Raw genomic sequence first — 27,661 nt, forward strand, 5'->3', positions numbered from 1 at the left:
CAGAGTTTTGTCTCTTTCATTTCAGTGTTGAAATTTACAGTGATTTCTGATACAGAGCAGTTGTCCTCTGCACACCCCTGTAGGTGGTTCAGGGAGGACAAATTCACAATTCATACAAAAGTTAGTTTACAAATTTTTGGCAATTAATCTTGAGTAACCCGTTTTCTCCTATTGCCATTTTCCAAACATTGAAAAAAATTATACAATAATTTACATTGAAATGTTATTCCAAAGTGCATAATAAACTATCCCCTCCCCGGATGATTTACAATTGGGCCTGTACAATTATTTACAGCTAGTACTTCTGAAGCACTTACTATAATATGGCTTCTTGGAAAGTGCTTTATACATAGCCAGTGGTGGGAATACTTAGTTTATTCAAGGGTTACAGGTCAGTGAGAACCATCAAAAGTTGATAGTGAACACAGATCTTTACAACTTTGTATGAAAGTGTTTTTTTTTGTGAACTTGTTCCACCTGTGCCTTCATTCATCAAGGATCTCTTCAGCCACTGCCTGGCTACCATGCAAAAGTGTAGAATGCAAGTGTAGACTAGATTCATGATAAATCATCCTCTGTGCTTACAACTGATATCTGTAGAGAAAAGAAATGTTATATCCCAGATGAATGCACCTGTATTTCAGGCAGGTAAGGTTTAGGGATCAGCTGTTTATTGCTGAAGGTAACCTGAAACCTCCAAGACTCCCATTACATTTCAGTAATGTATCATCCCTTCATTTGAAGTCAAAAGCATGCAAAAACTGCATTGTAAATGCAATTGTGGCTTAACAAATTGACCACACCACCCAGTGCTGCAACATCTTCACAGAAAAAGCATTTCCTATCCAGCATGTTCTGCTCACTTTCTTCCAAATGTGAAATGTGGCCCATGTCATCAGTAATCTCTCCTCTACCCCATCCCTGCAAACTATATGAACACAAGCTTGTCTGTGTCATCAGTTCTCATTGACACACCCCATATATCCTTTTAACCAAGGAGTGGAGCTGAGGAAATAACTGCTGAAGCTCCAGTCTGATAGTTTTACATCAAGTGCCACTGTTAAGCTTTAAACATATGTTGATTAGGTGCCCTAAAGCCTTCACTTAAAAAGCAATTTTTTTGCAGAAACTGGTTGGGATTTAGAAATTTACTGATTATAGGCCATTAAGTCAGTGTTGATTCTTAGTGACAGTATAGATAGCTGTTGACAATCTACCCCAAGCTTCAGGACTTATTTGAGATTTAACCAGGTGGATTAATCTTTAAAGATCTATATCCTGGAATAAAGACAGACTACAACAGTTGTTGGGATCCCCACTCAGATGTCATATGAACTATGAAAAGCTTTTCATGGTTTTTCCAAAAAACATTCTTTATATTTTGGGTACCAAGTAGAATTGCCTGTTTTAACTCTGACTTTTGGAAAACGTTAAGAGTTCACTTACTGCTGGATACGTGTGCCCAACTGTACTGCTGTGTCTTCCTATATCTATAGAGAGATCTTCCTCTGTGGTTTTCAGATACACTGGGTTGTCAAAGTTCATGCTTTTCATATTCCTCTGTTGCCAGTTGCGCCACATGAAGTAGGCTCCTGCTGCTGCTGTTACTAATAGTACTAAGAGAAATTGTGAGATTTTAAACATTCAGCTGGAATGCCTATTCCATTTTAAGTCAGACTTAAAGACTAAGACTTCGTTGCTTGTATTCTATGCCTTTTGCTCAAGAATCTCATGATGGTCTCTCCTTCCATTTTGTTTCTTCACAATAATCACATGAGGCAAGTTAGGCTGAGAAAGGGAGGCGAGGGGGAGACTATCCATTGGGCATTTCTACCAAGTCAGGATCTAGATGTATTTTCTTCCAATGCTATTTGGGCTCTCTGACCACTTTGCCCCTTCCTATTACGTCTATATGTTGCTTTTTTCAAAAAGAATTTTATACCCCAAAGGGAAACATGGTGGAGGTGTAAAAGAACAAAACACCATGCTGAAAATGTTGTTTTCTCCTGATTTCAGGACACCACCTCTTACTTACAGATAGGAAGAATAGCCCATGCTGCTGACGTACTTCTGGAAGAAGCCAACTCTTCTGATACTGGGCTGCTTTGATTTTGACCTAAGGAAAGAAAACCATTATAATATGTTTACAATGTATGGTTTACAGCACAATATATTTATCATTATGGATAATCTGATCAAGTTTGCTATCTAGAACACAGCATTGCCCAAGTAAAGAAAGGACATAATTCAGGAAATGGCCTTGATTTATATCAGCTGTGTATCAGCAGTTTCTATTCAATTCACAATCATTCCATTATCTGTTCCAAAATATTTCATCACTCTTCTGACATGACCATCTTCCTTGCTATAACAAGAACAGATTGGACCAACAGACCAACAGAGATGGACGGGCATTGCAGGACAGCTAAGCTCCACCCAATGAGCATCCACAAAAACTGTTAAAAGAACTGAAAACCCAGACAAGATGAAATCAGAGATTCTAGTCTCAGCAGTAAGTAATGAGCCTTTGACATGACTGAAGGATCATCTTAGGGTTGCACCCTGGGATTACTTTTGGACCCAGCCTTGTTTTTGGATAATCAGAACTTGGGAGTGCTCATGACTTGAAGAATCCTAGCAGCTCTCCCTGAACTGACTACAGGTAATTCAGCAGCTTAATCGCTCATTTGTTTCAGAGTTTAAGTTGGGTCTTGCTTTTAAATCTGAAGGATCAAGTACTTAGGCTGTTCAACTCCTTACAAAGATCTAGCCAAGCATTGCTCCACATCCCATGGCTGCAGGAAGTCTAACTAGATGTGACTTTGCTTCCAAGGTATTCAAACTTCTTATTCAAGTTGGTGTGCTTTATTTAAAAGACTGTTGATTCTAACTCGGGGGCTTTTTCTGCAGGAGTCTGGAACTTAATTTTTTTTCCTCCTGCTTTTTGTTTCTTTTAGATTGCTAAAACAGTATCTTTTAACTAGCTGCTTTGAATGTTTTACCTACGCAGTGAAGAACGCTGCGAACAAGGCTTAAGGTACAACTTTACCAAAAGTTTTGCTAGGTATTCTTTTAAGAACTTAAATGGTTTGCCAAATCAAGCCAAGTCAGTCTAGCTCCACATTCCTTGAAATAATCCCAGCAAGACAGTTGCTCATTCTTGCTTCCGAGGTTTGGCTTAATTTATCCTGCTTTACTACCAATTCTTTTGAGCTGCCTTGGATCAGGACCAATACCTCCAGAAAGTGGTCCAGGTGGTTTGTCTGTTCTGCTGCTCTCTTTTGTCTCAGTGAAAGCCACAGCAGTTCCTGTACCTGAAATTACAGATCGGTAACTTTGAACCTCTGCATTGGCTCTTTTTCATTGTTTTCCCCATTTTTGGGGTGAAGTGGAATACCCACAGCAGATGAGCATGAGCATGCAGGCTTAGTTAATCTGGCTCTGAAAGGTGTTAAAGATTTATTGTGCTATGAAGAAGTAGCCAACGGGCAAGGATTTCATTATTGTCAGGTATAATAATGCTAGGAATCACTTCTTAGCCAGTTCGGTAAGCAGAATCATTGCAGAAAACAAAGCAAGGATTGATTGCAGTTTGAATTCAACAGAATGGAAAGACCTACTCATTCAAGGGTTGCCATAAATTTGTTTGAATCAAGCTGCAAATCTATCACCACCAGCACACAAAACACAGTGTTCTTTAGCGTGCCATAGCTGACTTGCATATTATTGTGCTTTTATATTCAAATCAGAATGCCATCTGCAATTGTGCAATCCAAGACCCTGGATTAGTATTTCCATAGAATTTGATTATTCAAAACATCTTGCCTCTTTATAGATTACAATTATATGATTGCCAATTAGAGTTTGAGGCAAGGAACTTATGAGCCCCTGGCAGAGAAGCAGCTTTTTATGGCTTGTACCCAAGTACATCATGGCTGATAATTAAATCAGGCTGATGTTCAGATTTAATGTTCTACACAGCATGCAGTATCCATGAAATGCAGAAGCCAGGCAGGCGGGATGCTGTCTAATGGCCAAACTTAATACTTTAGCAAGAGTTGTATGCATGATGGCAGGACGAAAGCGCTTTCAGCACAACAACAAAGAGAGACACAGACTATACCTTTGCATTTCAAGCCATTGTCTTGCAGGGCATCGCCATCGGGACACATGCAGGCATACTTTGGGGAACGACTATTTATCTGGGGTGCAGGCAGGCAAAGGTATTCACAGCCTCCATTTGTCTTGTTCTCATCTTCGCACCAGTTTTTCCCTGTGGGTGGAAGAGTTTTAAACATAGGATGGAAGACTACAATTTCTAACAAAGCAGCAAAGGCTGCGACCTACTTACTATTTGAAACAATTACGTCTTACTTGGCTTTCAGGCTATGAAGCCACTACAGGAATGCCCTACCCCCTACCCCCTTCCAGGACACTCAGTGCTCAAGATGAGTTACCCAATCTTTATGTTGTAAAGCAGGAGGGGGCAACTAAGGCAAATTTGTGACCTATGGACTTCAAGTTGCCAAAGTTGCCCACCTAAAGGCAGTATTTCTATTTCTAATATTAAGGGACATTTGCAAGGAACTTTGAAATGTTGAAATCATCCAAACATTTTGCTCCTCAGGGAGGCCTAAACAATACAGGCCATCCTTGACTTATGACTGGTTGCTTAGCAACCAAAGTTACAACAGATCTCCCAGGGCTGCTTATGATCTTCTAATGGCCACCCTCAGTCATGTGATCACTTTTACGGCTGTTTGCAGTATCCTGCAGTCATGTGACCTTGATTTATATATATTTATATATATATATATATTTGTGTGTGTGTGTGTGTGTGTGTATGTATGTATGTATGTGTATATGTATGTGTATATGTATATGTGTATGTATGTATGTATGTATGTATGTATGTATGTATGTATATATATATATATATATATATATATATATATTTCTTGAGTTTTCGCTTTAGCATAACTATAATGACAGACTAACACAATACAGAAGCCTGATGATGGCAGATGAGATTCTGCCGAAACGTTGTTACAACTTTAAAAGCACAACTACAATGACGTGGGAAAATACCCCAACAAAGCTGAATACCATACATGTAAGTACCCGCGAAAACTTAACACACACACACATATATATAAGTATATATATAAGTATATATATAAATATATATATAAATATATAAATATATTTATTTCTGGTTTCTAGCAAAAAATATCCATTGAAGACAATGGATTCATTTAAAAACTGTGGCATTTGCTTTATGATCACCATAAAAAAGTCATAAAATCAGAGAACTCACTGGTGAGCCACCTAATGACAGACATGATTTACAACCATGATTCCAGGCTCAGCTATGGTCGTTAAGTGGAGGGCTACCTGTACTGTGTTTTCCTCCCATCTGTACTTGAGAACTCAAAAAGAGTTTTTGCTTGGAAATTTACTCCCACACCCGCTATTACCTGACTGCTGAACAAGTTCATGATACACAATGATGTCTCGAGCATCATAGAGATTGTTTACTACTGTTTGCAGCTCAGATCCTGTAAATTTGTTGGCGCTGTACACGGCTTCGTTTTCCCAGTCTGTCCAGTAAACCGTGTCCTAAGAAGAAAAGAGTGATTATTTCAACTGAAGGATTATTTTTTTAACTTCCTCATATTTTTGTAGTGGAATGTACACTAAAGAGCATGCATTTCATCACTACAAGTTATAGGTTAAAAAAAAAAAAACCCTTCCAAATGAACTCGTCTTTCTTCCTCCAGCAACTTATACATTTGCTACCTTTTTGTAACCTGGGGCATACTTTATCTCCCATATGTCATTTCCTGCCCCACCCAGACCAACCCTAAAGGTTGTAGGAAATATAGCAGTAATATCATAAAAAGAGACAGGACAGGCGGCTATTTTTTGGGGTGCATGTTTTTTTCAAGAAAAATAGCTATACCAAGTCTAGCTTCTCCAACTTATTTTCCTTATGTGAAAAAAAAAAGTAAGATTATGATGCCAGGATTTTGCATGTGGACTTCAACTCCCAGAATTCCTTAGCAAAACTGGTTGAGGAATTCTGGGAGTTGAAGTCCACAAGTCTTAAAGTTGCCAAGTTTGGAGACCTCTGGTCTATTAAATTTTAACTATGCAATTTCTCCATCCCTCAAAAGAACTAGAGGCAGCTGACTCGTAAATTACCCCTTTCATATGATCCTGTAACTTCTCAAAATACATGTCTGCAAATGCTGATTCTTACCTCAAATATTGTCAAACTAAGAGGATGAGCAAGAAATTCATTGGATGTGAATATAATCCTGCGGTCTTGCCCATTTATATCCACGCTGGAAAGCTTATGCAGTTTGGAGTCAACCCAGTAAACACGATTTTTAACACGATCTAAACAAAAACACATGTCAGTAATTAGGCCAGAAGAGCCATGATTTAACAAGAACTTCCCTATTTACTTCAATTCTCTATAAACCTAGAGGTCTAGGGAAGCTATAAAGAAGCATCCTTGACTACACAATGGGTAAATAAAAGCCATGACAAACAGTGATTGAAAGAATTCTTATCACGGCCAGAAGCTGATGGCCATGGCCATTCAGAAGCCAACATACAGGCCAGTGGTGGGATTCAATTTTTTTTACTACTGGTTCTGTGGGCGTGGCTTGGGGGTGTGGCAGGGAAGGATACTGTAAAATCTCCAGTCAGAGGAGGTATTTGCCAGTTCTCTGAACTACTCAAAATTTCCGCTACCAGAACTGGTCAGAACCTGCTGAATACCACCTCTGATACAGGTAGGTCAATACCACCAAGCTAGATATTAATGATATTTTGAGTGGGAAAGAAAGAGAACATTTTAACATGGTATTTCATTACAGAAAGTCCATCAACCCTTAATATACTAGTCTAATTTAACCAGTAATTCCAAGGATTCCTTAAGAAAGGAATCCCAATGTGGTATGAATAACATTAATATACCTAGTGCAATCCCATTGGGCCTTTCAATATCTGTTGTCACAAGTTGCTGCCTGTCAAGTCCATTCATCCCTGCTTTCTCAATTTTGGCTGGTTCACCCCAATCAGACCAATACATGAAGCTGTAAGAGAAACCAGGTAAGAGCTGTCATCAGTCTACTCTTGTGAGACAGTTATTTTATTTCTACTGTCTCCTTTCCAACATGTTTCTTCTTCAACTGAGCCTTAACTTTCGACCTTAAATTCTTCCTTGCCAGAATATTAGAATCCCCCTCCCCAAAATAGTATTTGTCCTTACAGCTCATATATCACCGATAGAATCTGAATGCCAAAATTCACTTTTCTTAAGGCTTTCTATTGTGTCGGTGCGTTGTTCTATGTTCAGAAGAAACACAGAGTTTTCTCAACAGCTATTAATAGAGACACTCAAGTAAGATGTGTAGATATCACTGGCAAGTATCTAATATTACAAACTAGCAATTCTTGCTATGCCACCTCCTGCTATGTCTTTGTCAACATTGCTGCTGGTGTTAGCACAGCTGTGAAAGAGATTCTGAGGTAACATTACAATCACTTTAGGATTTCTTCTGAGCTGCATGGGCCCTTCCCCAGAAGACCCTCCAGTATCACTCCTCAAATTATGTGATTCTAGACTCATAGAAATCCCGGACGGAATTTAATTTCAAGAGGATGCATATCTGTGTGCAGAGGCTTAAAGATTCTCAGAATTAGTGCTCAAATACTTTCATATCAAGTATGTAAATATGGGCTTACCCAGAAAGTGGATCCACAGCTATACACGCTGGCTCCCTTAAGTCAGTGTTAAGTAAGACTTTCCTTTTAATGCCATCAAGGCTGGCCACCAAAATGGACTTCAGGGAGGAATCAGTCCAATAGATGTTCTTGTAAATCCAATCTACAGAGATTCCTCCAGGACTTGGTACATTGTCTACAATCCGGCGATGTCGCACTGGTTTGTTACTAGAAGTAATTGAGGCACTAGGGAGAAACATTGCATTAAATGCAGTCACCAGGGAATGCAACATCCTATATTTAAGCATATGGCAAAGGCACAAAGAACAGGTCATGTCTGGTTCTAAGTTAATCCTAGATCTTGCTTGGAAGTTTAGCTTCAGCTACTGTTCAATTTTTTACTACCTTTTTAATTTTTTTGCCACCAAAATGGCTTCCTACAAAATTCAGATAGTTCTGTTCAAACAAGGCTTTTTCGGATAAAATCTGTCAGGAATATAGTTGGCCCAGAGCTTCTATGGTGCTTTCAAAGTTTACTTAGCCAATTAGTACAACTAGAATTCTCCTAGATCAGCGTAAAGAGCTCATCAAACATAACAGCAGTGGAAACAAGACATATTGTTAATTTTTATTTTAATGATGGCTGGTTAATGCAAACGACATTTGGAAGCTGGGTACAAAGCAAGATTTTACGAGAAAGGTTCTCCTTGCAAGGCTGAACATGCCTGATTTAGATTAACCCAGACTGCTAGCAGCTAAGAGCCAGAACTATTTAGATCCTGTCCCACCAGTAGCAGCTGCCTTCACTCCACTGCCAAGAAGAAACCAAAATGTTACCCTCTCTGCTTGGACCTATAAAAATTATAGCTATAAATGAGTCACATATCCCACTTCAGACCTAGAGTGCAGGTCAGATGCTGTACAGTGTCTCTAAGAAAAGCCGTAAAGAGTGGCAGGAATTCGTTTTTGTTTAGAGACTGAATTAAGAAAGGTAATCCGAGGCAAAGCAGTGAAGGTGGAAGGGTCAATTTCTTTAATCCTTTTTAAATTGGGAAGGGAGGTTTGACTTACTCCCTCTATTCAAAATAGGTGCTTTAAGCTATTGAAAGTTTGATATGCTTACTTTAGTGTACATTATTCCCTTTTAAAAAGAACAATTGTGCTGCAAAGATTGAAAACATGTTACTAAATTTCAGTAGCAAGTTACTTACCCCAAGGGAAGCAAGAAGGCTGTAGGTTAACCATGAATCAGAAGCATTTTTATCATAAAGAACTGACACCAACAGATTGGTTTTTAAGATATGACAAGTTTTTACCCTCTCACAGAAAGAGCTTACATAGTCGGTTTACCTGAAGATTGCATTTGGTCCAACGTCAGCCCAAAAGATTTTATGCTCAGCCATGTCGGCATCCAGAGCAACCACATTTCTTAAGTCTCCTATGAGCTGGGTGTAGTCCTGCCTTTCGAGAGCAAACTGCCTGATGTTCCAACGATTTGTAAAAAGCAGACTTGGTTCTCCTCCTGCAAGAGTAAATTTGTATAAAAATTTACTAGGCATAAAAACCTACAGCAAGTTGCTGAAGAAACAGCTCTTCCCCAAAGCTCTGGAAAGCAAGTTGCAAGCCTTATGCAGGGGTCAGCTTAGCCATCCATGTGTTCAGCCACCTTAACTGGAACCACGTATTCAAGAGTCCAAATGCCAGCTGATAATGCTCCAAAGAGTGTCAGCAATGCAAGTTTAACATGTTAGCCTGGATGGGATTCTCAGGTCTAACCATGCTAGCTGGCAATTCTGGATATGTTGTTTCCACAGATCTGGATTGGGCATACAATCCTATTTGATCAGAATCTTATCAATCTAAGAAGTGTTAAGAAGGCCGTGCCGTCCAAGACCCTATGACAGAATTTGAGTTGGGTACTTGTTTCAAACTACTTACCAATTGCTTTGCATACTCCTGTTTGTGGATCCATTCGGTAGCCCCGACTACATTCACATTTATAGCCCAGTTTGGTATTGACGCAAATCTGACTGCAGATACCTGGATTCTGGCATTCATCAATGTCTAGGGGGGAAAAAAGATACTCATAGCTGCAACATAATATGAACAAAGGGTAACTTCAGAAATGTTTTCTTTTTTAAGATCTTTACCTCCACATGTTTTTCTGTCTATCAACTCAAAGCCTGCTGGACAATCACATTCGTAACTTAAAACCAGATCTCTGCAGATATGAGAGCAGCCTCCATTGTTCACCAAACATTCGTTTACATCTGGAAAGGAGAAGTAGTAGTAATACCATTGAAGTTGTTATTTATTTGGAAGCATCAATGATGCAAATTTTTCGAAGAGGGAAAACTGTACAACTGTGTGCAAACTATTGAGCTTCCGGATTGGAATGTGGCCTATTACAATAGGTGCTGCATTATTCCTTGAGTTGAGAAATTGTTTCATTAGAACCAGATGAAAACATTTTTACTTAGAGTTGGCTTTCTTAACTACAACTTACTGCATTCGTTGAGAGGCTCATCACTCCAGTCCCTGCAATCCTGTTTCTGGTTGCACACTTTGTTGAAATCTATGCACTCACCACTAGCACACAAGAATTTTCCAGGTCCAGTGCACTGATTAACTGGAGGATGGAAAGAAAAGCCACAATTAAATAAATAGCTCTATGCCCAACTTAGTGTCTCCTTGCGGCAAAACTCAATTATCCATTTCAGGGAATCAATACTAATTTATGATAAATCAGGAAAGTTGTAACGCTGAGCTGCAGTAATATAAAAGTCTCAAAGGAGCAAAAGTCCAGGGAGCAAATATAATCAACTGAAGAAATCCCTCATGGAAATTACCACAAGATTCTCTAGAACATAGCATAAGGAACATGGCTCCTACATATTCAGGTTACATACTGACACCTGCAAACTCTTAAAAGTTCTCATTGCTTACCAACATGGCAGTTCACTTCATCAGTCCCATCCACGCAATCTCTTACACCATTACACTGTCTGGTTCCATGAATACAGTTGCCATCCTCACATCTGAATTGGTCGGGTCTGCAGGTCCGAGAAGCTGAATAGAGGAGATACCATTTAAGGACCACACTTCTATCAAATAAGTATTGATAATCAGCTATTCATGCCAATAGTTTTAACTGAAACAATTCATTACAAAATTAAAGGTCTTCTATGTGCTAATATGGGATTCTTTAGGATTAGAGTGGCATTTACATCTGACAGTTAAGAAATTGATATCTATTATCTCAAGTACACATTTAAAAGTGCTCTATCATTCTGCAGAATCTTGCAAATGGTATAAGCACCAATTTCTGGCTTTTTATCTCCTTTTTCCAAGGACTTGAATTTTGAGGACAAGGATATTCACTACACACAATGGGAACAGAATTAATTTTGTGGAATTAAGAGACTGAACAATATGTGGAAACCTAAATATATTTTGCAAAAAGAATGATTATCAATACCAACTGACTTCCAAAGAAGCCAGGTTTGGTCATTCCTTCATAAAATATCTATGACTCCAATTCAAACCATTAAGAAAATTTGAATAGTGTATCTCTACTTCATTTACTAAGAAAGGAACTTTTCTTAAAATTAATTTTCTTAGAGAAATTTTACATACAAACTTACTCAATTCCTGGTATTAACTATTAGGTTTATTATCACAAAACTCTGGAAAATTAAAATACAGTCAGTGATACTTACAAAGACTTCTGAAAACTATGATAAATTAATTCATTCAAAGCATAACACTTTGTGGATCCATTGGAATTTTTTATCCCAATAGGTTATTTAGTTTGGTTATTTAGATTCTCTGTAGAAATCCATTCTGTACCACAACAAGAGAGACATTTTAAATGTGTGTACGTCTCAAAGTCAATGTATGGAAGCAATAACATTTTTCTTCAGAGCCTTATGATTCTGTCACTATTTACTTTTTTGCTTAAATTCTGTTTTAGGATGAAAATAGTGAGCACTGCCTAAAGTGTGGATCTGGCTGGAAAGTCCTTAGTCGTAATCTTTAAACAAATTACTGTCCCAACCCAACTGAGATTGTTGTGGGTAAAAAAAAGAGGCTATGTACTTTGCCTTAAGCTTCTGAAAGAAAAGTGGGAAACAAGTCTAATTAAAAAAAAATCATTTTGATTTCTAATAAAACCTCTGATGCCAAGTGGCAGCTTCTTACTTACGGCAATTGATTTCATCACTTCCATCCTTACAGTCCGTATCACCATCGCAGCGCCATTTCGTGTGAAAACATTCATCCCCCGAATCGCAAAGCATTTCACTCTCCCCGCACTTCGCAGTTTGGATAGGCTGATGGCCACACTGTTCCGGAGATTCGTCTGACCGGTCAGTGCAGTCGGCTTCCCCATCGCACACCCAGTTAATTGGGATGCAGATGTCACTTTCGCTTGTGCACTGGAAGTCCCCTGCTCCACAGGTAGAAGTGGCACAGCCTTCCTCATCGGTCCCATCACTGCAGTCCTCCTGCCCGTTGCAGGCAAAGTATTTTGAGATGCACTGCCCATTAGCACATGTGAATTCTTCAGGGTTGCATGTTATGTTGGCTAAGGAACAGTCGAAATAAATTGATTTAGCAAACAGCGCTGCTTCTTGGGAAGCCGGGAAGAAACGTAAAACAGAATATTGCTGTTCTGGTGAGATTAATTTCTAGGTCTGTGCCCAAGCTTGCCGTTTAATGTAGCATTCTAACATTTCAGCAATCAGGGCCTATCAAGGATCAAGCTACTAGATACTGGAAGAACTGTATGCAAGACAGAAACTTCATGACTGATGAAACTGCATAATTTTTGTTCTATCTGTCCTGTACAGTGAAAATGTCTGTTTTTAGGACAGCCTAGCCTACTATAAAATAGCATTTTGAAAGAACAACTATTTATAATGGATATACTATTGTGTTTTAGTTTTCGTTCAAGTGGTTTAAGCCTCATATAGAAGGCCCATTTTTTACGTAATATTTAAGCTAACGTCCTCAGGCATTAATATTAATGTCATATCTCCTTAGGGTGTCACAGTTCCTCAAAACATTAATGGGAATTTGGCAAGCTCTAGTTACACTTTTAGCTTGGTTGAGTGTAATGGTTAAGGCAGGAGGCTAAGAACTGAGAGACTGAGTTCTAGTCCCACTGCCTTAAGCACAGAACTAGTTGGGTGACTGTGAGCCAGTCATTCTCTTTCAGCCCTAGGAAGCAGGCAGTGACAAACAGCTTCTGAAATCTTGCCAAGTAAACTGCAGGGACTAGTTCAAGAGTTAATAATGACTCAAGCGATGTTTACTTTTAGGACTTACAGGAGCTAAAAAGGGGGGGGGGGGGAATAATATCTCTGTTCAGGATCTATTAGTATAACCAAACACTTTCTAAACCAGCCCTTTCATCCCCCATAACTATGGCTTACCACAGCCTTCTTCATCTGTACCATCACCACAGTCAGTTTCTCCATCACATTTCCAGGATACAGGAATGCATTGAGTTGATAGAGGACCACAGCTGATTTCACCTATCGTACATTTTCTTCTATCTATTCAGAAGTGCATAAGAGTTTGCTTAGATACTTTTTGAAGACAGTTAAGTCTGAGGAGTCAGGGCATTTATTCAAACCAAGGGTGACCTATATATGCAGAGCCACAAACCCTTTTCTCAAACTCCCTAGAGGCCCATCTGCCACAACTGTTTGGAAGTTGCAACAGCGTCTCACAATTCTGGGGCCAAACATACCTGTAAAATATACCTAAAATATTTAGGAGAGTCCCCAAATTTACCTCAACATTTGTATATTCCATCCCCACACATTTGGTTCTATTATTCTACCTCAAAAAGGATTAAATGTTACCTTCGATCCCCAAAAGGTTTCCACTCCTTCATTTAGATCAGGGGTCTCCAACCGTGGCAACTTTAAGCCTGGAGGACTTCAACTGGCTGGGGAATTCTGGGAGTTGAAGTCCTCCAGGCTTAAAGTTGCCAAGGTTGGAGACCCCTGATTTACATGGTGGTGTTTGCAACTTCTTTATAGTTTTAAGCATGAAAGCAAAGCTACACAATGCTGTGCTTATTATCTGCTACAGAAGTGCAGGAATTGCCCACCCAGAGGCAAATAAGCCATATAGCATTATACTAACTACTTCAGGATACTTTGGGATAATCTCTACGGTTAATACAATATTGTATGGATCTATTTGAAATGTGTGATGCTCTATATAGACATTTAAAATAATACGCTATCAGAACTAATTATACCAAGTAGAGATTCTCTTCAGGATCTGTCAGTTTATTAGGTTATTAAGGTTTATATATAATCATATTTAATGGTTGTTTTTCTCTCTATCATAAAACAAAGTATCGTATTACGATTCTTAACGGGACTCTCCCATTAAGTTCAAAGTTCTCAAATACTATTTTCAGCCAGGTCCCTTCCAATTCTGTGAATGAGATGGGTAGTCTCTAAGTTTGATAGTGAAATAAACAAAGAAAATTTGCATAACCAAGTAATCCAAAGAACATTAGAATGGTGAAGCTGTACTTTCAATTGAAAGGTATTTTGACTGAACGATGCCACAGAAGTTTGAACCTGAAATTATTTCTGCCCTACCTATCTGCTATCTGTGGGCCAGCTCAATCTGAGGAATGTTATAGGGGTGAAAAATTTTAGAGGAGCATTTGAATTCTGAAAGAAAGGAGGGACATAAATCTAACAACAATAGATCTTTACTGACGGCCTCCTTCATACAGATGAATTATGTATTGATGCATAGGCAGTTTAGTTCTCTTTAAAAGGGAAGTTGGTGCAGTTGACCTGCAGCACAGATGTCAGCCTACTCACAGCAAATCTCAGAGCCTTCATCGGAGCCATCTTCACAGTCAGGGTCTCCATCACACTGCCACCTGTTTGGTATACACTGCCCATTGTGGCAAACAAAATCTGTTGCAGAACATGTCTTCTTCACTGTGTAAGAGTAATATTTTGTTAAATTTGCCTAAAATACAGTAAGGACTCTGCTACACAGTTTCAAGTGCTCTGCTTAGAAGTTATTTCAAATTTTCCCTTCCAGAACTATTCAAGGCCTCACGCCTATTTGAGAGCATAGCAGATCCAGGAGTCTGAAAACAAGCAAGAGTCAGGTTTTTCTTTTAAATTAATTGATAGGATAGTTTCATTTCTCAGAAAGTCACATAGCTGATTTTATCCTAGTTACTACACAGGAGTCTGATAACACCTTTTTTTACTTTCATGAGGTAAAATTTACGTCATCAGATTAACAGAATAGCTAGGCTGATGTAAGACTTAAATTGAGGTGAGATACGGAGCACAGATTAGTTATGAAGATACAGATTACATATGAGAACTGGTTTGGTCTAGTGGTTAAGGCACCAGGCTAGACACTGGGAAATTGTGAGTTCTAGTCCTGCCATAGTCATAAAAGCCAGCTAGGTGACTTTGGACCAGCCACTCTTATTTCAGCCCAACCCACCTCACAGGACTATTGTGGGAAAAACAGGAGAAAGGTTATGTTGTTTATATTTACTGTCTTGAAGTTATTTGTAAAAAATAATAATAAAGGCAGGATAAAAATAAACATATGACAGAATATAAGTGCCTATTCAGTTAACAATTTATCCATTATTTGTTGAGACTTTTAGCGATAAGCCTGAACCCTTTGATGCCTATGAGTACAGTAAATTTTCACTCAATATTGCTGTTAAACTCTTTTAATCACACAGAACAGCTCATTAAAGGTTATACCTTTAAATATTACTTATTAGTTGGAAAAGGCATTGTCAAACTCTAGTGTTTAGCTCCTATAGACCAATATAATTATCCTCCTACAATGCCTAGATAACACAGCTACAATTGTGTATGCTAGATATTGGGTAATATTATAACAAGAGTCTAACAGCATCATAGAAAAGCAACTGTGCAGAATAGGAGTATCTATGACCCTTTTTAAAAAGGAGATGTTCAATTCTTCTACATCTACAATGAGAAGGAAATCATACACTTTCAGTATCCTGCATTTCCAGCTGCAAGTTAGCCTCAACTCACCAACACAGAACCTTTTTTAATTGGATCTGAGATCTGAGAAGCAAATAAGTTTTTGTAGCAATCGGGAGTAGATTTTTAAAGATGTCTGCTCTTTCTGTCCAACTCAGGTCAAAGAAATGGCCTTGCAAGAAGCTCAGTTTTGCATGTGGGCTTCAATACCAAGGTCAATATGAAACTCTTGATATAACTAGCACTCCTATCCTAAGCTATTCAGATTATGGCTACCATTCTCTTCGTTGCTTTACATGGTTAGATGCTTTGATAACCCTTCTTAAAGCTTGAACTGCTATTGTAATTGATATTCTTTCTGGCTGGATGTCAGAGCCATGCTGAACTATTTATAAGAATATCTTACTAGTAGGGTTGAGCCAGTTTAGCATAGTGATTAAGGCATCAGGCCAGAGACCAGTAGAATGTGAGTCATAGTCCCACCTCAGGCACAAAGCCAGCTGAGTGACCTTGGGTCAGTCACTCTCTCTCTCAGCCCTAGGAAGGAGGAAATGGCAAACACACTTCTGGAAAACCTTGCCAAGAAAACTGTAGGGACTCGTCCAGGAAGTCATCAGAGTTAAGATGACTCAAAGACATATAAAAAAACCAAACCCTACTACTTACCACATGCTAGCTCATCACTGCCATCAGAGCAGTCTTCATCCCCATCACATCGCCACACCAGGGTTATGCAGCGGCCATTGTGACATTGAAATTGTGATTCATCACATGTTACCCTTGTACCTTGAATTGAAAAATAGGTTACAATTAGAAGATCCAACAGACTTGAAAGCAGCAGAACACGTCTAAGTTTAAGAATGACAATTCCAGTCACCTAGGAACTAAAGTAGACATAGAAAGTTTTTCAAGTGATTATGAAGTGATTGCTCCTAAAATGCAATTCTTCATGCATCTCAGTTAATACTGCCATTTTGAAAAAGGAACAGCTTTGATACAGTATTACTATTATTTATTAGACTTGATTCAGGCTAAGATTGACATAGCTATTTCTAAAAGTTAGTAGAATCAGTACTGTCTGTTGGGCAAATAATGTGAGATACTGTAATATAAGGAAATTTGGACAGACTTATTTTTTAAAGCATTTTTATAAAACAGAATCACATAAGGATAGAGGCATATGTGCATACTTCTATTATTCACCTATACAGCAATTCTAGAGCAATTCTAGAACAATTCTACAGAAATTTCCACAATTTCCTGAACACATAAAAATGAGATAGGTGAGGTATTAATCTATGAAGGAATCTTACATGCAACACTGAGAAAGAAATCTATGGAATATTTGGGGAACACAGAAGACTAAGCTTTTTCCAAATCAAATACAATTTCCTTTCCAAACTCTAAACTTGTATATAAAGTACAAGGAATGCTTAGCACCCAGTCTCAAAACTTGATAAAATTCCCAGAGCTGAGATAGTGACATGTCATTTAAGGGGAAAGGTTTTAATTACTTTGGGGAAACTTTATAGTTGTATTTTGGCTGATCGCTGACCAAATAAACATTACAATTATGTATTTGTAAAAAATGCAGAGAATATTTGAAAATACTGGAAATGACATTCGAGTGAGAGAAGAAAATTAGAGTTAATTATAAATGAACCATTAGACTCCTGTAAATCAAGCAAAATCTGATTCAAATAATCTTTTTTTTTAATTTGGAAAATTGATCTTATTTAGAAAATCAAACTTATTCAGATATTCAAGTTAAATCATTCATTTCCATATCAATTGAGAAAAAGCTATTTCAGAACATATACCAAAGTATATGTTATACCAAAGTATACCAAAACATCATCCAAAGCACAATAGCAAATATAAATATATCTTCTGCCTACTCTTGAAGTTTAAGAAGATTTATATTCTATAAAGTACACCATTTATCCTGGAATAAAGATAACAAATTAATGAAGGCTTTAAAAAAACTGGTTTTTCTTTCCTCAGCAATGGGGAAGAAAGTTGAGCCAAGTGAGGAATCCAGTAACATGATTTGTCAGTGATTGATACAGAAATGGAGAAACTGCTTTGCAAAATTGTACTTCAAATATACTCTAGCCGGAAGTATTAAAAACTAAGAGGTCATTTTGAAAGATTAAACAGAAAAGTGTTTAAGAACTTATCTTTTGATGCTGAAAGCAAACTGCACCGGAGGAAAAAAAATACAGCTGCAACACTGTTGTGCAAATATAAATTGAACATCAAATATATTGTTTCAGTACACTGAACTGTTCCCTTTTTTGATCTTGAAAGAGATGCTTTTCCTCCCTTTTCAGATTTTAATTACAGGAGATATCCACAGACTATCTGACTTAGAAACTCATGAAAATTCAAAGGAAAAAAAATGCATCCTCCATATATCTCTAGAACATAGCACTTATGAGAGGTATCAACAACTTGCTTATTCTGGCATTATATTTTGGGGTTGATAGTACTTACCAGTATTTGACAGACTGTTTTTTAGAAACTTTGCTTTAGTGTAAAGGTAAAGGTTCCCCTCACACATATATGCTATTTTTGTTCCCGGCTCTAGGGGGCGGTGCTCATCTTCATTACAAAGCCGAAGAGCCAGCGCTGTCCAAAGACGTATCCATGGTCATGTGGCCGGCATGACTAAATGCCAAAGGTGCATGGAACACTGTTACCTTCCCACCAAAGTGGTCCCTATTTTTCTACTTGCATTTTCACATGCTTTCGAACTGCTAGGTTGGCAGAACCTGGGACAGGTAATGGGAGCTCACTCTGTTACACAGTGCTAGGGATTCGAACCATCGAGCTGCCGACCTTTCTGATCGACAAGCTCAGCGTCTTAGCCACTGAGCCACCGCGTCCCTCGACTTTAGTGTAGTGTACTTTGCTTTAGTGTAAGAACTAACCCCTCCCCCCCCCCCAAAAAAAAACCTTGGAGACAAGCTCTTGAAGAATCTGAATAAAATCCAACTTCATATTATCAACATAAAACTAACAAAAAATGAGATGTGAAGATTGACCTTTGTACTTTACCGCTTCCTACAAAAACATGGTCTATGCTATTGAAGGATATGGAAGAGGGCTATAATAGGAAGTGTAGGGTATTTTGATAACATGTGCCTTATCAGGGAAACAGATGGGGTATAAATTTAATAAATATATACATACACATATATATTGCTGCTAAAGGAAAAAGAACCAACATCTATTATTTATAAGACTATGATAGTCTTATAAATAATAATAAAATAACTGGAAAAGGGCTGATGTAGTTCCCATTTTCAAAAAAGAAAAAAAAATGGATCCAGGAAATTACAGACCTATCAACCTGACATCAGTACTTGGGAAGATTCTGGAAAATCAAGCAACAAATGTGCGAACATCTGGAGGCAAAGAAAGTCATAACCAGAAGCCAACATGGGTTTGTCAAAAAACAGATCATGCCAGACAAATCTATTGCATTGTTTGACAAAGTGACAAAATTACTGGACCAGAAAAATGCTGTGGATATTAATTTACTTGGCCTTCAGATAGGCATTTAATAAAATAGACCACAACCTACTATTTGATAAGATAGGAAAATGTGGGTTAGACAGTATCACCACCAGATGGATTCGTAACTGGCTGACCAACCACACTCAACATGTAATCCTTAATGGAACTGCGTCTACATGAAGGAAAGTATAGAGCAGAGTACTCCAAGACTGTCTTAGGCCCAGAACTCTTCAACATCTTCATCAATAATTTATATGAGGGGATAGAAGGGGAGCTCATCAAATTTGCAGATAACGCCAAGCTATCAGGAATAGTCAACACTCCAGAAGATAGGCTTAAGATATAGAGGGACCTTGACAGAGTTGAACACTGGGCCCTAGCTAACAAAATGAAATTCAATGGTAAAAAAGTAAGGTTCTACATTCAGGCAAGATAAAACAAACAGGTATAGTATAGGTGGTACCTGGCTCAATAGTAGTAACTGTGAGAGGGATCTTGGAGTCTTGGTGGACAGTCACTTAAATATGAGCCAGCAGTGTGCTGCAGCTGCCAAAAAAGCCAATGCAATCCTAGGCTGCATTAACAGAGGGATAAGATCAAGATCACGTGAAGTTTTAGTACCACTTTATAATATCTTGGCGAGACCACACTTGGAATAGTGCATCCAGTTTTGGTCGCCATGATGTAAAAAAGATGTCGAGACTTTAGAAAGAGTGCAGAGAAGAACAACAAAAATGGTTAGAGGACTAGAGGCTAAAATATAGGAAGAACGGTTGCAGCAACTGGGCATGTCTAGTTTAATGAAAAGAAAGACATGGGGAGACATGATAGCAGTGTTCCAATATCTGAGGGGCTGCCACAAAGAAGAGGGGGTTATCCTATTCTCCAAAGCACCTGAAAATGGAACAAGAAGCAATGGGTGGAAACTAATCAAGGAGAAATCCAATCTAGAACTAAGGAGCAGGGGGTTGGACTAGAAGACCTCCAAGGTCCCTTCCAACTCTGTTAGTCTGTTAATAAGAACAATAAATTTATCAAGGATATAGTTCCATATCACATGGATACTTGATATCTGCCACAATGCAAGTTTGTGGTTTCATCATACACTAGAAATTTGCCTTAGCAATTTTAGAACACCGATTAGCAATCTCAAACTGGCAGCAGCTTTACAGAATCTCTTATGACAAAACTTCCCATTCCATATGAAGATACCAGAGATTAAATGGAGACATCTCACAGATAAAATTGAAGCATGTATCCACCACTGAGCAACAGTCCTTCTAATATAGCAAAATTACGAGTTTCATTTCCCTGGGGTGGAAGAGCTACTGCTTGCTCATATCTTACCTATATAGCACTGGCAGAAAAAGAGCTACCCAGTGTGTAATCCATAAAAAGTGAAATAATACTACCTTGGGAAGGCCTTGATAGGTGGATAAAAATGCCAAACCCAGTTTAAACATCTGGCTGACTGTGAAACAAACAATATTAAAATTCAAGCAGACAAGCGCCTGCCACGTAACACCCTAAACTTAACAACTGTCAATAAAAAAAAAAGACAAAATAGTCTGCATAGTGGACATGGCAGTTCTCACAGACTGCAGAAGAGAAAGATCTAGAGAAAATCACAAAATGCAAAAACCTGCAAATAGAAATAGAACAACTATGGCAAAAGAAAGCCAAGATAATAGTAACAGGCGTCTTGGGTGCAATCTCAAAATAGCTGGAGCGTGACTTGAACACTATAGATATTGACAAAAATCACCATCAATTGCAAAAGGTAGCTTTATTTGGAGCAACTTATATCCTGCAACAATATCTGTAACACCATCAAACATCAGCACCTGCCCTATCTCATGTCCTTGGGAGGAATTCAATAGGTGGATATAAGTGCCAATTCCAGTCTAAACCTCTGGCTCATTGGGCAACTAACAATAATACAAAATATTGTTTTTTAATACAGTGAAACTTAGGATGGATTTGTGCTTGGGCTTTCTACACCCAGGGCATCATTAAGAATCATGATACCGTACCTCATCCCCTATTAAGATGATCTGAATGAAACACAGTAAGACATGGTTTTCAGTCAGGGTTAGCTGCCTGGAATTCCCTGAAGTTTAATATTTTAAAGGCCAAGAAAGTACAGCATGATGCAAGCCCTTCCTAATCCGTTGCATCATGTAGATATTTACCTTTGCCAACAGAAGGCTAACAAGACTGTATTTATTTTTAGCGCTCACTAAAACACCAAGTAGTCTTTTAAGCTGATTTCTGGCAAGGTCCAACTTAAGATTCTTCTATTTTTCTTGCACACCAAGTACTTAGGAAAAGGTCAACATACATTGTACAAGTTGTCCTCAGTTTGTGACCATAATTGGGGACAAAAACTTCCATTATAGAAAGATGCAGTTGTGTCCAATTTTGTGACCTTTTTTTGCCATGGTCAATAAGTGAATCACTGTGGTCCTTAAATGAATCACATAGTCCTTAAGCAAATCCACCTGTTCCCATTGACATTCCTTGTCCAAAGCCAACTGGGAATCTTGCAAATGGCAATCATGTGATCCCAGGATACTGCAACCATTACTGGTAGTTGCCCATTGTCAGGTGTCCATATTTTGATCACATGGACATAGGGAAATAAATATGAGGACTAGTCAAAATAATTTTCAGTGCCATTGTAACCTTGAACTATTACAAGATCCAAGTTAAGGACTACTTGCGGTTATTTCCTGGAACTGAGGGATGGAGATCTGGGAAAAGTTATACTGGACAAATTCTACCTCACGAGGCCCAAGATTAAGGAGTTTTTAGAGTTTTAAAACATTAGAAGTTTAGACTTTTTAAACATTGGCAACCTCTCTCGAGTAAAGCATTAGGTAGATGCCATTAAAATTCAAGTTAAGGCATTCACACAAGCATAGATATCTTTTGTCATAATACATAAGCTTGTTTCAAAATTGATTATTATTAAAGCTGTGAGCTAAGATCTCTGCTTCTCCCTGAATAGAAAACCAATGAATGCATTAATCTTCACAATTTAAATAGCTTTCCTTAAATGCCACTCTTGTGGAATGTGCTTGTCAAAACCAAATTTAAATTACAAAAACTGCTAGAAGAAAGTCAGTAAGTGTTTATATATGCCGAGTAGCACATATAAGGACCTACTCCTTCCCCTGATGTGTAAAGCTCAGAATGTTTAACTAATTGGAATAATCCCAACAAGCAGACAGAAAGTTTTGCTAAGTGCGCAATCCTCACTTCACTTGTTTCAGAGTACGGTGCTATGAATAAATACAGCTTGCAATGTGAGATAAAACTATGAGGTGGCTTTCATTTTTTCCTCTGAAAATCTGTCAAACAGTTTTGTGTTTCACAGGAAAAAGGAAGTGAACAATTACCAGTATAATGGGATAAATGCAAGGAAATGGATGAATTTGTATACCTTTAGAGAATGAGGGAGTGATTCTAAAGTAGCGTTTTTTCAAACTCCCAGAATTCTCCAACCAGCATGCTGAGCAATTCTCCCTGGAGAATTCTGGGAGTTGAAGCCCATATAACTTAAACTTGCCAAGTTTGAAAAAACATTGTTCTAAATCTTGAAAAAGTCTAGTAAAAAGGTACTTGTTAAATATGGTTTATTGTGAGAAATGATTTAAACTTGAAAGAACTGAAAATATGTGGGTAATATACGAAAACAATTGTATGTCCACCTTGTTATATGAAGTATTGTTCATATACCTTTAGAACAGTGATCGCCAACCAGTGGGCCGGGGTCCACTGGTGGTCCACGAGAAAATTTTGGTGGTCTGCAGAGAAATGTCACCCCCCAAAGCAATTAATCCAGGCTGCACAGGAATACAAGGCTGTGCCATCCATATGGCCCACGGGAACACAAGGCTTGCGTCACTTGCATTACGAACATGAGGTAGGGAGGGGAGGGGGGAAAGGGCGGAGGGGGAACTTGCCCCACGCGCCTGGCCTGGCCACTGGGCTGCTTCTTTCTTCTTCTGCTTTTTTCTGCACACAAGGAAAGCAGCAAAAGTCTTTCTTTCTCTCTCCCAAACTCTGCCAGAAATGAGTCTTTGGAACCCTGCAAGGCATCCTGCTCCAAGAGGCTGCACCGGCAAAGACTCATTTCTGGTGGAGTTTGGGGGAGAGAAAGAAAGACTTCTGCAGCTTCCGCTGCTTTCCTTGCATGAAGCCAAGTCTCTCTCTCCCCCCCCTCCCCACCACTGAGAATGGAGCTGGAGACGGTATCCTGCAATCCCAAATAAAGAATGATCGTTCAGTAGGAAAATGGGGTGGGGAATTTTCCTGCAGACTTTTTGGGGGATTTTCCCAGGGTCTCTGGTCTGCAGGATTTAAAATTATGTGTTTGGTGGTCCCTGAGGTCCAAAAGGTTGGCGACCCCTGATTTAGAGTATAAGGCTTAAATTGTATAACAAATACATACAGGAATAAAAATAGCTTGCAAAGAAAGGAAAAACCAAGAAAGTCATGATTGGATAAAGTTGATTCTCAAAAAGAAAAAGAGAAACTTGAAAAACAAAGCAACGAATTAGTATATGGGTATAGTGGAAGCAACGATAGTCATACATGGCAAGATAAATAGAATGGAGTAGTTTAGTAAGATTTTATTTGTTCTTTTCCTTTAGTTTCTTTTGCTTACTAACTACTCTTTCAGCACTTTTTTATAATATCATTTACTTTGTAAGGAAATAAAACGACAAACATAGAACTTGTATGAAATGCTTCTGCAGCTCATATGGTTTTGGATATCACATAAATTAAAGATGGCCGATACCCAATGCAAAGGTTCATGCCAAATCTAATGCCCAAACTGAGACTTTAGGTCATGATATTCAATGCTGCAAAGAGCAATCAACTCTTGCATTCCAAATTTAATCACAAGCAGGACAGCTGTTTAAATGTTTTTTATCCACGTGCTATATTTCATTTCATTAGTTCACTGTGATTGGTGGTAGGTCTGGTCAAGATGGCTGTGGTGAATTTATCAAAGAGTGCCAAAACTATTTTGACTCTACCATAAGTATTCCAACTTTAAAACACAGAGGTCTTGCAGTACACATAATCCTCAACTTACCTCAATAGAACCCAACAATTCCATTGATAAGCAAGGTGCCTAAGTGAGTTTGGCCCACTTTACAACTTTTTTTAGTCAAAATTATTAAGTATATCATGCAGTTGTTAAATGAAGCCTCTCCCATTGACCTTGCTTGCTGGAAGCCAGATGGGAAAGTTACAAATAGTGATCACATGACTCTGGGACATTATAACTGCCATAAGTACATGCCTGTTGCCAAGCGCCCACATTTTTATCATGTGACTATGGAGATGCTGCAATGGTCACAAATGTGAAAACTGGTCATAAGTCACTTTTTCGGTGCTATTGTGACTTTGGTCATTAAGCAAATGGTTGTAAGTCGAGGATTACTTGTATGGTTGAAATACCACACCAATTGTGGTAACATTGGAATACCCATTTTGAACAGAGTTTTGAACACTCCTAACCAGGATTTCTTTCACATCCAATATTTTCTTTTACATTAACAAATATACTAAAAACAAAGATGAACTGTAAATTCCTATGATCTTCTGATCATTATCTATGCTTACTGGAATCCTGTGGATTTTTCACTTTAGTGCTAGAACTACATTAAAAATTGGATGCCCTGCCCGTCCTTTCCACTGACAGCAATGCAGCCAGCATACACGGACACCTACTCTAATGCCTATGGAAGATACGTGTGTAACTTGGTATTGGCACTACTTGGCCTTGAAACTTAGTTTCTTGGCCAAATTACTAATGCTTGAAAAAGAAAGTTCTTAAGTGGCATGATGAGGAAAGCTTGCATCAGCAGGAACTGCAGATATTTAAAAACCACCACAAAGTAAACTTATCAACGTATATTTGAAATCTTTCAGGCCTTAATGAGTTTCAGTGAAGCAGGGATTAAAAAAACAAGGAAATACAATACAATACAAATGCAAGATTCCATTCCTTTCTATATCTGATGAAAGTAAGAATAACCACAGTCAAGTATTGTAAGTTTTACAAATGTTGTAAGTTTGACACACATAGCATGTTTACAATGGAGTATTTGGCAGGGAAGGAGGATTACTATTTTGGTGGACTGGCATTTTGCTTCGCAAAGCGCTAAAGTTAAAAGGTTACTCAAGTTTAAACTTACAGAAAGGAAGCAAAGCAGTGATGTGGCCAAGTACTGCAAATCCATCTGCAATAATCCTAGTCATAATGTAGTTGAGTCCAAAGGATTTGTTCTAATAAACAAAACAATCTTGCCTACATGTTCCTATCTAAGACACCCTCGGATTTTAGCTTGGCTTTAAATGGCCTCTCCCAGCCATAAAATTAACATTTGCAATTAACTATTTCAAGTCACCATCCTACAGCACTTGCAGTGCAATCCTATTTGTGATAATGGCCTTGCGTAGACTTACAGTACTAGGAACCAGCAGAACCATGAAGGATTGGAAGTTCTTAATTGTATGGGGGAGTTTCTCCCAGTTTTTATCTTCTCCAGCTGCAGAGTTTAAAGAAAAGTTAGGCAAGCAGAGAAAAGCAGACCAGGATTATTAGTTAAGGGAGTAGCTATTTCATGATTAAACCACTCAAACACATTTTAAAGCAATAATTAAAAACATCACTGGCCTTCAAAAACCGGCTCCATTTGCCAATTAAAATACTGCAGAGAACAATGTGCTGTGTGTTTCTGGTCCCTGCAGGCCATGTAACATTGCCCAAGCTATATTCCCCGGATCTATCTCTATCTGCATGCTCCCTGTTCTTTTTTTAGGGGCAGCATCTGCTACTACAGCCATCCTCCTCTGTGTAACTCCACTGACCCCACTCTCACATGGGAGCCCAATGCTGTCCACTTAAGTCAGTTAGTTATAAATGCCACTAAACCACAGTTACAGTTCCCGAATAGAGCCACGCAGAGGGAGCACAAACATTTTTACACTAGTGTCGTCTTGAGAGATCTCCACTAACAATATGGTGGGACACATAACTCCTTTTCAAGGGCCTGCCCTCCCCCCCCCCACCACCTAGAGGCAGATGGAAAGTTCTGCGACCAACATTGAAGAGGGTTCCCTTCAGGTGTACCAAACCACGGGGAAAGGTGGGGGGAGAGAAGGAGAGTACTTAAGGAGCTTCTTCCCCTTTGAGCAAAAGGGCTGAACTTCAGGGTCAAGGGTACGGCGGAGCCCATAACAGCTGTCAGAACAAAGAAAGGCCGGGACACCCTCCGGAGGAGGAGGCCAGGTTGTTCCTCTCACCATGAACTCTCTCTCTCTCTCTCTCTCTCAGCGGCGAGGCTTCGCCACCCGAGACCAACCAAGTGGAAAGCGGCACCCTTCCCTCTCCCGCCGCCGCCTTTCTAGCCGGCGTCTAAGCAAGGCGGACGGGCTTGAAAAAAAAAAAAAAAAGATGGGATTTTGACTACGGGTTCAAGAGCACGTAGCCGTTCGTGTGTGGGGTTAGAATTCCTGCTCTTCGGGAGGCATTTCTGGAGAAACGAGGGAGTTCGCCGCTCCCCCAAAAGCAAAGACGCCGCGCCGGCTTCTCTCGCGTCCCGCCGCCCCCGCCGCCTACCCGGTTGCCAGGCGTCCCCGGGGTTGGGGGAGAAAGAACCGGGAGCCCCTTACTCACCACGCGCTCCTCGCAGGCAAGCCAGCGCCAGCAGCAGCACCAGCAGCCCCGGCCTCAGTCCCGGCCGCCAGAACGTGTCCATCGTGCAGCGCGCCCGCGGCGCCTCCTCACCGTGCAAGTTCGGGGCAGAAGGCGGACGCGCAGGCGGGGAGCGGGAGGTGGGGGGGAGACTGCTTCCTCGCTGCCCTCCTCCCTTCTGAGAAAGCGCCCGCGGGAGAGTAGGTGGGTAGGTAGGTAGGTGGGTGGAGGAGGGGGAGGGAGAAAGGTTCCAGGTAGGGCGGCGGGAAGCAGACAATGCGAGGAGGCAATTCCAGTCCGAGGCAAAAGCGCGCGCGGCGGGAGGGTGGGGGGGTGTGTGTGTGGAAGAAGCAGAAATCCAGGAGGTGCCGGGCAAGGCGGCGCGCGTGCACCCACACACGCACGCACGCACACACACACACCGGTGGTGGTGCCGGCGAAGGAAGAGCCGAAGAACGTACACAAAGGGGAGGGCAGCTCGGCGCAGCTCTTATAACCAGCCTTCCCCGCTCCGCTCTCCTTGCGCGCCGGTGACTCACGGACGCTTGCCTGGGCGGCCTCTGGTTGGCTCGCGAGCGCCTCCAATCCCGACCGGCTGCCCTAATTTCCTGATCCACGCAACCTGCCGCCGCAGCTGGGAGCGTTTTCGCCCGGCAAC

General features: G+C 39.7%; 1 protein-coding gene across 2 annotated transcripts; it reads right to left on the reverse strand.

Annotated features, from left to right (window-relative positions):
- VLDLR (very low density lipoprotein receptor) lies at nt 1-27,381 on the reverse strand. Of its 2 annotated transcripts, XM_087957771.1 has the most exons (19): nt 26,986-27,381; nt 16,431-16,550; nt 14,595-14,717; nt 13,173-13,295; nt 11,942-12,322; nt 10,684-10,806; nt 10,244-10,366; nt 9,888-10,007; nt 9,676-9,801; nt 9,088-9,259; nt 7,759-7,983; nt 6,988-7,106; nt 6,263-6,402; nt 5,478-5,619; nt 4,124-4,273; nt 3,237-3,314; nt 2,036-2,116; nt 1,447-1,616; nt 1-594 (listed from the first exon to the last, which is right to left on the reverse strand). In XM_087957771.1, exons 1-19 carry the CDS (start codon nt 27,065-27,067, stop codon nt 559-561), a joined length of 2,634 nt encoding a protein of 877 aa, XP_087813897.1. In that variant the 5' UTR covers nt 27,068-27,381; the 3' UTR covers nt 1-558. The 2 variants fall into 2 exon arrangements, with proteins under 2 accessions (XP_087813897.1, XP_026531467.1); XM_026675682.2 differs by lacking the exon at nt 3,237-3,314.
- Between the last annotated feature and the right edge of the window lie 280 nt (nt 27,382-27,661).

The sequence above is a fragment of the Notechis scutatus genome, chromosome 2, assembly GCF_049901735.1.
Source record: "Notechis scutatus isolate UNSWTSFEM ecotype Mainland chromosome 2, rNotScu1.2, whole genome shotgun sequence".
NCBI lineage: Eukaryota > Metazoa > Chordata > Lepidosauria > Squamata > Elapidae > Notechis > Notechis scutatus.